Source organism: Scyliorhinus torazame, chromosome 14, assembly GCF_047496885.1.
Source record: "Scyliorhinus torazame isolate Kashiwa2021f chromosome 14, sScyTor2.1, whole genome shotgun sequence".
NCBI classification, from domain to species: Eukaryota; Metazoa; Chordata; class Chondrichthyes; order Carcharhiniformes; family Scyliorhinidae; genus Scyliorhinus; species Scyliorhinus torazame.
The window spans coordinates 166,872,497-166,884,982 of record NC_092720.1 but is presented as its reverse complement, the minus strand read 5'-3'; the positions used below and the strand labels follow the sequence as shown (position 1 = coordinate 166,884,982).

At 46.4% G+C, this 12,486-nt stretch overlaps 1 protein-coding gene across 3 annotated transcripts; it reads left to right on the top strand.

Moving 5' to 3' along the window:
• The first annotated feature begins 146 nt into the window (after nucleotides 1-146).
• LOC140390180 (uncharacterized) lies at nucleotides 147-12,011 on the top strand. 3 transcript variants are annotated; one of them, XM_072475125.1, is made up of 4 exons: nucleotides 147-190; nucleotides 8,309-9,211; nucleotides 9,990-10,146; nucleotides 10,237-12,011. In XM_072475125.1, exons 2-4 carry the CDS (start codon nucleotides 8,768-8,770, stop codon nucleotides 11,121-11,123), a joined length of 1,488 nt encoding a protein of 495 aa, XP_072331226.1. In that variant the 5' UTR covers nucleotides 147-190; nucleotides 8,309-8,767; the 3' UTR covers nucleotides 11,124-12,011. The 3 variants fall into 3 exon arrangements, with proteins under 3 accessions (XP_072331226.1, XP_072331225.1, XP_072331224.1); XM_072475124.1 differs by lacking the exon at nucleotides 147-190 and adding an exon at nucleotides 6,963-7,007; XM_072475123.1 differs by lacking the exon at nucleotides 147-190 and adding an exon at nucleotides 7,016-7,274.
• The last annotated feature ends 475 nt before the right edge of the window (nucleotides 12,012-12,486 follow it).

The following is a 12,486-nucleotide window of genomic DNA, read 5'->3' as shown; positions in this document are numbered from 1 at the left end:
TGTGGGCCCGAAGCATGCGCAGTGAGGAGCGGCATTATGGAACCAGGGGACGAGCCAGCCCGCAATGCCTGATGGGAGGTGTAGTTCTGCCGCGCGCAGCGGCGGTTGGCGCGCAGCGTTCGGGAGTGGAATGTGAGGAAGCGCGAGCCCGAGCGGCTGAATCGAATTGAAAAGCAGAGATTGACCGTTGGTAGGAACCAGAGCGATGGCGGTTCGAAGATTCACTATTGCAGCAGATTCTCTGCATACAGCTGAAGTGGAAAAAGTCCCACAAGTCAGAGCCGTCCCACTGACTGGTCAACACAGAAGAGTTGCAGGAGGAGTACAGTTTGGTCCGGGCATGTCAAAAGCTGCAGAGAGGTTGCTTCTCTCTCTACAGATGTTTCCTGACCTGAACATTTCCAACATTTTGGATTTGTTTATTGTCACGTGTACCGAGGGCAACACAACATATACAATGTAACTACATAAGCACTGGCATCGGATGAAGTGTACAGGGTGTAGTGTTAATGAGGTCAGTCCATAAGAGGGTCATTTAGGAGTCTGGTGACAGTGGGGAAGAAGCTGTTTTTGAGTCTGTTCGTGCATGTTCTCAGACTTCTATATCTCCTGCCCGATGGAAGAAGTTGGAAGAGTGAGTAAGCCGGGTGGGATGGATCTTTGATTATGCTGCCCGCTTTCCCCAGGCAGTGGGAGGTGTAGATGGAGCCAATGGATGGGATGCAGGTTCGTGTGATGGACTGGGCGGTGTTCGCGACTCTCTGAAGTTTCTTGCGGTCCTGGGCCGAGCAGTTGCCATACCAGGCTGTGATGCAGCCTGATAGGATGCTTTCTATGGTGCATCTGTAAAAGTTGGTAAGAGTCAATGTGGACATGCCGAATTTCCTTAGTTTCCTGAGGAAGTATAGGCACTGTTGTGCTTTCTTGGTGGTAGTGTCGACGTGGGTGGACCAGGACAGATTTTGGAGATGTGCACCACTAGTAATTTGAAACTGCTAACCATCTCCACCTCAGCCCCGTTGATGCTGACAGGGGTGTACAGTACTTTGCGTCCTGAAGTCAATGACCAGCTCTTTAGTTTTGCCGGCACTGAGGGAGAAATTGTTGTCGCTACACCACTCCACTAGGTTCTCTATCTCCCTCCTGTATTCTGACTCGTCGTTATTCGAGATCCAGCCCACTATGGTCGTATCGTCAGCAAACTGTAGATGGAGTTGGAACCAAGTTTTGCCACGCAGTCGTGTGTACAGGGAGTAGAGTAGGGGGCTAAGTATGCAGCCTTGCGGGGCCCTGGTGTTGAGGACTATTGTGGAGGAGGTGTTGTTGTTCATTCTTACTGATTGTGGTCTGTTGGGCAGAAAATTGAGGATCCAGTTGCAGAGTGGGGAGCCAAGTCCTAGGTTTTGGAGCTTTGATATGAGCTTGGCTGGGATTATGGCATTGAAGGCGGAGCTGTAGTCAATAAATAGGAGTCTGATGTAGGTGTCCTTGTTTTCGAGATGCTCTAGGGATGAGTGTAGGGTCAGGGAAATGGCGTCTGATGTGGACCGGTTGCAACGGTATGTGAATTGCAGTGGATCAAGGCGTTCTGGGAGTATGGAGGTGATGAGCTTCATGATCAACCTCTCGAAGCACTTCATTACGACTGACGTCAGGGCCACCGGATGGTAGTCATTGAGTCACGTTGCCTGGTTCTTCTTTCGTACCGGTATGATGGTGGTCTTCTTGAAGCAGATGGGGACCTCGGAGTGGAGTAGGGACAGGTTAAAGATGTCCGCGAATACCTCTGCCAGCTGGTCCGCGCAGGCTCTGAGTGCACGACCAGGGATCCCGTCCGGGCTATTGCCTTCCGAGGGTTCACTTTCAGGAAGGCCAATCTGACTTCGGAAGCTATGATGGGTGGGTATGGGTGAATTATGGGCTGCTGGGGCACTCGACAGCGGATTGTTGGTTACCTGCTCCAACCGAGCATAGAATACATTGAGTTCATCTGGGAGGGGTGCGCTGCTGCCAGAGATACTGTTCGGTTTCGCTTTGTAGCCCGTTATGTTGTTTAGTCCTTGCCACAACCGCCGAGAGTCTGTCTGTGACTCTAGCTTGGTTTGATATTCTCTCTTGGCATCTCAGATGTCTTTGCGGAGGTCGTACCTGGATTTCTTGTAAAGGTCATGTATTGGACGCCTCATATCTGTCCTTCAGTAGGGAGTCAATCTCGCGATTGAGCCATGGTTTCCAGTTGGGGAACGTACGTACTGCTTTCTTTTGGCACCCAGTTGTCCACACATTTTCTGCATCTCTATCACATTTCCAGCATTCACAGTATTTTGCCCCATTGGATTCCAAGAGCTGGCTGTGTCCACTTTAGAGACTATGGGCTGATTTAATGGAGCTTTGAAAATAACAATAATTTATCTTCAGTACTTCAAGTGGACAGATTATTTCAATTGGACAGGTTAGGGAGGACCAACTGTTATATTTACAACCAAAGAGAAAATGCTGGAAAATCTCAGCAGGCCTGGCAGCATCTGTACGGAGAGAAAAGAGCAAACGTTTCGAGTCCAGATGATCCTTTGTCAAAGCTTATATTTACAAGTTGTGCAAGGACAGAACTACAGATTCATCAATCATTAAAAGTACCAAGGTAGCTTAACAAGGATATTTGAAGAAATCAAATTGAAAAGCAGAGAATTGAAATTGAACTTGTCTGGAACCTTGTTTAGACCACACTTGGAGGAGAGCTGTGCACAGTTAAGATTAATATATTGAAAAAGGACAGAAAGGAACTGGTGAAGGTGTAAAAACATTGATAAGGATGAAATTGAGAATTGAGAGATTGTAACTATCAGGCAAGACTGAACAGGCTGACACTCTTTTCCTAGAAAGGAGGCTGAGGGGGAACATCAGAGAAATATTGAAAACAATGAAGTATAGAATGAAGAATTTGGATGTGAATGGGGAGAAGATGTTTCCACTTGTGTGGGAGAGTCCAAAACTAGACTCCAAAAATACAAGACGGTCAATAATAAATCCAATGAGGAATTCAGGAGAAACCTATTTCCTCAAAGAATAAGAACATAAGAACATAAGAATTAGGAACAGGAGTAGGCCATCTGGCCCCTCGAGCCTGCTCCGCCATTTAATGAGATCATGGCTGGTCTTTGTGGACTCAGCTCCACTCTCCGGCCTGTACACCATATCCCCGAATCCCTTTATTCTTTAGAAAGGCATCTATCTTTTTCTCAAAAACGTTTAAAGAAGGAGCCTCAACTGCTTCACTGGGCAAGGAATTCCAGAGATTCACAACCCTTTGGGTGAAGAAGTTCCTCCTACACTCCGTCCTAAATCTACCTCCCCTTATTTTGAGGCTATGCCCCCTAGTTCTGCTTTCCCCGACCAGTGGAAACAACCTGCCCGCATCTATCCTATGGAACATAGAACGATACAGCGCAGTACAGGCCCTTCGCCCCCGATGTTGCACCGAAACAAAAGCCATCTAACCTACACGAAGCCATTATCATCCATATGCTTATCCAATAAACTTTTAAATGCCCTCAATGTTGGCGAGTTCACTACTGTTGCAGGTAGGGCATTCCACGGCCTCACCACTCTTTGCGTAAAGAACCTACCTCTGACCTCTGTCCTATATCTATTACCCCTCAGTTTAAAGCTATGTCCCCTCGTGCCAGCCATTTCCATCCGCGGGAGAAGGCTCTCACTGTCCACCCTATCTAACCCCCTGATCATTTTGTATGCCTCTATTAAGTCTCCTCTTAACCTTCTTCTCTCCAACGAAAACAACCTCAAGTCCATCAGCCTTTCCTCATAAGATTTTCCCTCCATACCAGGCAACATCCTGGTAAATCTCCTCTGCACCCGCTCCAAAGCCTCCACGCCCTTCCTATAATGCGGCGACCAGAACTGTACGCAATACTCCAAATGCGGCTGTACCAGAGTTTTGTACAGCTGCAACATGACCTCCTCCGGAACTCAATCCCTCTACCAATAAAGGCCAACACTCCATAGGCCTTCTTCACAACCCTATCAACCTGGGTGGCAACTTTCAGGGATCTATGTACATGGACACCTAGATCCCTCTGCTCATCCACACTTCCAAGAACTTTACCATTAGCCAAATATTCCGCATTCCTGTTATTCCTTCCAAAGTGAATCACCTCACACTTCTCTACATTAAACTCCATTTGCCACCTCTCAGCCCAGCTCTGCAGCTTATCTATGTCCCTCTGTAACCTGCTACATCCTTCCACACTGTCGACAACACCACCGACTTTAGTGTCGTCTGCAAATTTACTCACCCACCCTTCTGCGCCTTCCTCTAGGTCATGGATAAAAATGACAAACAGCAACGGCCCCAGAACAGATCCTTGTGGTACGCCACTTGTAACTGAACTCCATTCTGAACATTTCCCATCAACCACCACCCTCTGTCTTCTTTCAGCTAGCCAATTTCTGATCCACATCTCTAAATCACCCTCAATCCCCAGCCTCCGTATTTTCTGCAATAGCCTACCGTGGGGAACCTTATCAAACGCTTTACTGAAATCCATATACACCACATCAACTGCTCTACCCTCGTCTACCTGTTCAGTCACCTTCTCAAAGAACTCGATAAGGTTTGTGAGGCATGACCTATCCTTTACAAAGCCATGCTGACTATCCCTGATCATATTATTCCTATCTAGATGATTATAAATCTTGTCTCTTATAATCCCCTCCAAGACTTTACCCACTACAGACGTGAGGCTCACCGGTCTATAGTTGCCGGGGTTGTCTCTGCTCCCCTTTTTGAACAAAGGGACCACATTTGCTATCCTCCAGTCCTCTGGCACTTTTCCTGTAGCCAATGATGACATAAAAATCAAAGCCAAAGGTCCAGCAATCTCTTCCCTGGCCTCCCAGAGAATCCTAGGATAAATCCCATCAGGCCCCGGGGACTTATCTATTTTCAGCCTGTCCAGAATTGCCAACACCTCTTCCCTACGTACCTCAATGCCATCTATTCTAATAGCCTGGGTCTCAGCATTCTCCTCCACAACCTTATCTTTTTCCTGAGTGAATACTGACGAAAAATATTCATTTAGTATCTCGCCTATCTCTTCAGACTCCACACACAACTTCCCATCCCTGTCCTTGTTTGGTCCTACTCTTACCCTAGTCATTCGCTTATTCCTGACATACTTTTAGAAAGCTTTTGGGTTTTCCTTGATCCTACCTGCCAAATACTATTCATAATTTTATATGTCTCAATAAGTTCCCCCCGCATCCTTCTAAACTCCAATGAGTACAGTCCCAGTCTACTCAACCTCTCGTCATAATCTAATCCCCTCAACTCTGGGATCAACCTAGTGAATCTCCTCTGCACTCCCTCCAGTGTGTCCGCCAATATGTCCTTTCTCAGGTAAGGAGACCAAAACTGAACACAATACTCCAGATGCGGCCTCACCAACACCTTATACAATTGCAGCATAACCTCACTAGTCTTGAACTCCATCCCTCTAGCAATGAAAGACAAAACTCGATTAGCCTTCTTAATCACCTGTTCCACCTGCACACCAACCTTTTGCGACTCGTGCACCAGCGCACCCAGGTCCCTCTGCACAGCAGCATGTTTTAACATCTTACCGTTTAAATAATAATCCATTCTGCTGTTATTCCTCCCAAAATGGATAGCCACACACTTGGCAACATTGAATTCCATCTGCCAGACCCGAGCCCATTCACCTAACCTATCCAAATCCTTCTGCAGACTTCCGGTATCCTCTGCACTTTTTGCTTTACCGCTCATCTTAGTGTCGTCTGCAAACGTTGACACATTGCACTTGGTCCCCAACTCCAAATCGTCTATGTAAATTGTGAACAACTGCGGGCCCAACACTGATCCTTGAGGGACCCCACTAGTTACAGGTTGCCAACCAGAGAAACACCCATTTATCCATTTTTCATGGTTAGAATGTGGAACTTGCTGCAACGGGAAACATTGAGACAAATAGATTTGATGTGCTCCCAGCTAAGTATATGAGGGAGAATGGAATAGAAGGATCTGCTGATAAATTGAGATAAAATAGGTAGGGAGAAAGCTGAGGAGGTGAAGCATAAGTACCGGTAGAAAGCAGATGGGCCGAAAGGTTTCTGTGCTTCAAAAACTAGAATCAAATCAAAAATGTGGAACTATTCAGCAGATCAGGAAGCTTCTGTGGAGAGAAACAGACAGACTGGATATTGCTGCCTAAAATCAACTCACCTCTGGCTGGTCAGTCAAATTTTCTCCACTGTCCTCAACTTTTCCCGCTACTCCCCCAGACAAATTTTTAATCCCAAAGTCAGAGTCACTCTGACTTGCTCCCCAAGGACTGGCGCCATCTACTCTGTCACTCTCTTCTCTGTCCCTCACTCCCATGCCTCATCGACTGTGTCCCTGTCTCTACTGTGCCCTCCCAACTCTGTACCTTTCATCTGTGCCCGTCTATCTTGTACATGAGCTGAACCCACTTCTGCACGTCATCTCTGCCTTGGATGCTGTGGGTCTTCCTCTTCTGATCTGCTGTCAAACACATCCGAGGAAACACATCCCACACTGATGTTGCCAGTTTGAAAGCCTCCGAGGATGAAGAATGCTGTTCCCACACTGGAAATCTCTGTCACACATTTACCAGGGGGCACTGAGACAACAGTTGCAATGGATTTTCACAGTAACTCAATTGCAGTGTTAATGTAAGCCTACTTGTGACACTAATAAAGATTATTATTATGAAGTGAAGTTTCATTCAGATGGGGCAATGACAAGTTTAAATCCCCACCTGAGCTGCTGCTCAAAGTCTCCTTTTCACTGGTCAGTTTCCCAAGCTTCAGGAAACGCCTGTTACTGCAGAAATATTTGGATTGGCTGTGAGAGACGTCAATCAGAGAGCCCACCCACTGCCCATTCTCTCCTCTTCCTCTACCACAGCTGCTTCACTTCCTGTAGGGACTCCAAACCAAGTCAGGAGATGGTGAGTGAAGGAGCAGAATTTAGAAGAATTACATTGCACAATATCCACACTAATGTTCAGGCAGTCTGACTATCCTGTGGGCAATCAGGTGTGCAAATGCCCCTTATGCTGTGTGAGAAAATCCAGCCCAGAGACATGTTTACTCGATACTTTGTACTGAACTGTTTGATTGGCTGCGTGTTGGATATTGAGGGCGTTTATTGGAAGCATTTCCCTTCTGATTTACAGGCTGAGTTTTGTTGATGGGTCATTGCTGAATATGTGAAGGTGAGGTGTAATTATCTGGGAGGGGCAGAGACACATTTATTGAAATGTCTTTTAATGTCTTTAAAGATTTTAACCTGAAAGCCTCGGCCTTTCCCAGAAGCCTGGGCTTGGATTTGATAGTTTTGCCCAGTGCTGTGTCTGAGAGTTGAATTTGGGTGTGCAGTCTGAATCTGTGCAGTGCATCTAATTTCCCAAGATAAATCAGTACCCTTCAATCAAGCTACGCTGAAGAAATATTTTCCTTAGCTTCCAGGACTTCCTGCCCAGTGTGTTTTCATAGTTGTCATAGAATTTACAGTGCAGAAGGGTCTGGTTCTTGGAAAGACCACACTACCCAAGCCCACACCTCCACCCTATCCCCATAACCCAGTAACCCCACTCAACACTAAGGGCAATTTTGGACACTAAGGGCAATTTAGCATGGCAAATCCACCAAACCTGCACATCTTTGGACTGTGGGAGGAAACCGGAGCACCCGGAGGAAACCCACACACACACGGGGAGAACGTGCAGACTCCGCACAGACAGTGACCCAAGCTGGGAATCGAACCTGGGACCCTGGAGCTGTGAAGCTGTTGTGCTAACCACTATGCTACCGTGCTGCCCAAATAATTTTGGAAAACATTGGGAGAAATTTCAAAATCTCCATTGAATTAACATTTCTCCTCTGTTTTTAAATTAAACACAAAGGACCCGAGCTCATAGTGAATTGATAGCCGTTTTGCACTCTGCCCCGACTGTCTTGTCCATTGTCCTCGCGCTGTCTGGGAAGTAGGGGTGTGGGTGAAGGAAAGAAAGTAGCCACATTGTCTGCTCCTGATCACTATTCAGTGTCCCCTCTGGAAACAGAGGGTGTGTGACAGTCAAGAAAGGAAAAAAAAGGACTTTTAGCTGATCCCCCACACAGGGGGACAACAGACTGGCATAGCAGACTGGCACTCACAGTGGAACAGTCTCTAACTGAGGAGTCAGCCCCTTCAGGAAATGAGGAGAGGGAGTTGGAGGAAATCATATTTCCTTTTCCTGTTTTACAGAAGGATCACACCGTACTACACCAGAGAATACAGAGAGGATAGACACCGCAGATAGATCCTGATCACCTACCAAGGAACAACTGCACAACTGTGGGAAGACATTCAGTCCCTTCTCAGCATTGCTCAACACAGAGAAGGTTGGCAGTGAAACCAACATGTGGAAATTGGTTGGCTCAGAGGAGCTTTGACATCAGATCTGAAACTGGTCAATGGTATTAAACCTTCCATCAGAACCAACCTTTCCGAAAGTTCGGCTGTGGTCGCTCGGTCAGGGTGAGACTGGGAAGAAGTGTGAGTGGGCTCCAAGTGTGGTGAGAACTTCATTCATTTGTCAAACTCATGAACCACTGACTCATTCTTGTAGGTGAGAGACTGGTCAAGTATGAGGATGAGTCCACTGATTCAGAAGATCGCCTAAGGACCATCTGTTACAACTACTGTTGCCACAAGGGCAACCACATGGAACTGAAACAATTCAGGTGTGATGTTTGTGATGAAGATTTTGTGACATCTACGATTCTCCTGAGGCACCAGATGATTCACACAGGGGATAAACCATTCAAGTGTGATGTATGTGACAAATCATTCTCGCGCCCATCCAACCTCTACATACACCAACGCATTCACACAGGGGAGAAACCATTCACATGCGAAGTGTGTGATAAATCATTCTCGCAGTCATCGAGTCTCCGCAGTCACCAACGCACTCACACAGGGGAGAAACCATTCACATGTGAGGTGTGTGACATATCATTCTCACTGTCATCGAACCTCCGTAAACACCAACGCACTCACACAGGGGAGAAACCATTCACATGCGAGGTGTGTGACAAATCATTCTCACGGTCATCGAACCTCCGGCAACACCGACGCATTCACACGGAGAAAACGGTCCCATGCAAGGTATGTGACAAATTATTCTTGGACTCATTGGCTTCTTGCATACACCAACATATTCATATGTACAGTATGTGACAAATTACTCCGAGTCACCTTGCCTATGCACACAGCAGCACATCACACCGGAAACAAACCACTGACATGTATACATAGAAACATAAATAGAAAATAAAAGCAGGAGGAGGCCATTCAGCCCTTCGAGCCTGCTCCACCACTCATTATGATCATGGCTGATCATCAAGTTCAATACCCTGATCCCACCTTCACCCTCCTCCATGTGCCTTGATCATTGTCAGACCAATCAGCTCTCTGCACACGCTGGTAAGAAACCATTCATGTTGACGTGAGCGACAAATTCTCGCGGTCATCAGACCTCCACAGCCACAAGCATATGCACACTGCGGATCACCTTCCCTCACACTGCGATTTGTCTGTGTTGTTTACCCCACCAGTGCTCATACAAGGGAATGTCCTTCCAAAGCACCGTCTGTCTCAGCTGTGTCTGTCTCCAAAAACTCCCACATCAGTCCAATCATTTCAAGAAGGTCAATTTAACCTTTTGACCAGATCTCCAAACATCACCAAAAGAAGACATCAATATGTGTAGAGGTTTCTGCACCAGTTTCCCTCAAATGGACAAGATTGCTCTGACTTTGTCTCTCTAAGCAGAAGTCCCCCTGGGTGCAGGCTGAAAGCTGTCTCCAGAACTCAAAATATGTCACAAGACAGCACAGCAAAGTCTGGACTATGATTCATTTTCCATTTTAATTACTTCCTTTAGGTAAAGCTGTCCCAAAGCACCCAGGAGCGTTCATTGACCGGAGGGCGGGTTCCGTACATCAAGGAGCTGACAGAACAGGAGGAGTTCACGAGGAAGCTGTTTGATTTCTCCAACTCCACGATAACCAATGGTGGATCAGATATGGTGATGAGCAAAGGTGATGTCAGCAGCTGAGTGTTTAAACCATCAGGAGGAGAGTTAATTTATATGACAAAAGATAATAATTGTGATTTTCTTCCTCTGACAGAGACACGAGTGTCCATGGACACATCAAATGGTGATGAAGGAGAGTCGGCAGCAGCGTCCAAGATTCCTGAAAGGGCTGATGAGGAAGAGACTGTGGTGAATACCTCACAGCAATGTGGCATGGCAGCTGCAGTGGAGGAGGGAGAGAAGTGTCAGGAGGGTAAGGTGCCTGATTTGGAGGGTAGTGTTGGTGGGTTAAAATTAAATATTATGGTTTGTGTGAAGGAGGAGGCCTGTGATGACCTGGCTACTGTGATGGCGGGAGGGCGCTCAGAACCTTCCAGAGGTGAGGAACCTATGGCTCTGGGAGCAGAAGCTCCACCGTCTTCACGTGGACAACATCAGGCCCATGCTGCCGATGAAGAAAATGAAGATGATCTGAAACACCATGAGCATTTACATCAGGAACAGGTTCAAAGTACAGAGAGTTGTCAGGTCACTTCTAACTTGCTTCAGGAAACTTTGACTGAAATTAAGGTGGAGGTTAGACAGAATCTGCAAAGAAACAATGATATTCTTCAGCAACATCTACAAAGAAACAATGAGATTCTTCAGCATCATCTGCAAAGAAACAATGAGATTCTTCAACATCTACAAAGAAACAATGAGATTCTTCAGCAGCTCTTCGTCAGCTTCTGCAATGAAACTTTGAATGAAATTAGGCAGATTCTATCTCAGATTGTAGTGCCTGCACCTTCTGGCCAGCAGCAGCCCAGTGCAGAGACATCTACTGCTGGACATGCCTCTGGTACAGGAGAGGTCACGTCACGGGACAGGGGAGACATGGAAAATATTAGGCTCCCTCCCTCCAACACTGCCTCCTTGACACCATTATCTCCCGCCCCCCCCCTAAGGGATAATTTTCTGTCTGGATATTTGCATGACTGAGAACCTCTCCATCATCATGACAATGATGGGCAAAGCCCGAATCCATGAGTCCTATTCCCCTGATCACCGCACCTCCCATTTTCATGGGATCAGGAATGGGCCGGGTCGGGATTTACACATTTCACAGAGGCAGCTGCCCATAGGAATGACCAGCTGCCTCCACTTGTGTGGTTTTGAGTGGGAGGTTTCTAAAAACTGAAGTGCACAAATTAGGTCTTAACTCCATCGATTTCTTTGGATAGATAGAGTCTCCTTTAGGAGAGGAAAGATACTCCTTTGGATATGGTCCCCAGGAGGTAAGCTACCCATTGAGATTGGTAAAAATATGCATGAATATGTATGGAAAGTGCATAAACTCATTGCGATTGAGAGCTCAGGGAACTGTCAAAAACAATTGTCAAAGGGCAGCACGGTAGTGCAGTGGTTAGCACTGCTGCGTCACGACGCTGAGGACCGGGTTTGATCCTGTCCTGTGTCACTGTCAGTGTGGAATTTATACAGTTAAGACACTTGAAACTCCTGCTTTAACACTGAAGAAAATTTCTGGGATGTTAAAAATGATTGCCTCGTACTGTGTCCATTGACATACAACTCAGTGATTGACTGGATTGATGTTGCATGAAAGATTTCACAACCATCCATTATCACAGGAGGGTACCTGTTATTTCACCGTTTGTTTGACAGATTCAAGTAGTTATGAACACTTTGTGGTGGGACAATTTGTAGTGGGACTATGAATTTCAGTACTTTTACACAGGATTATGGAATTTAATGAAGTGTTTGTTGTTGTAAGGCATAATGTAATTGAGGAAATGTAAATATAGTAATTGTTTTTTTTCATGAATCAAATGTTGTTTAAAAAAATAAAGCCTGCAATCGACACTCAAACTTGATTGTTTTTTAACCTGAGCATGGGCCCTGAGGTTTGCCCATTGGGAATACAGTTTGAGCTGTTAGGTTGGTGTCAGGACAATGGGTCGTGGCATAGATTGATTTGAATTCTTACCGAGTTTGCATAGGAATTATAAAGGGCCATGTGGACTGGGTGGGAGACAGATATTGGGGGCGGGGTCTGAGAAGCCCTGGAGCGGTGGCTAGGGTATCGGTTGGCATGCATGGGATGTGGGGAGTGTGTGAGGGGTGAAAACTGTTTTATGTTTTCAAACTTCAATACAGTGCCGGTTCTCGAAGACAGGTCTTCTACCCAACCCACCGCCTCATCCAACTTCCATCGCACTCATTCCAGAAGTCAGCCAGTTCAACTCGTCCACCTGGAATGAATATCCCAATGTTCAGACCTTTTACTCCAGATTGGGTTTTCTCCAGTCAAACAGCTCCGCACAAAGCACCGAGTAAACAGGTC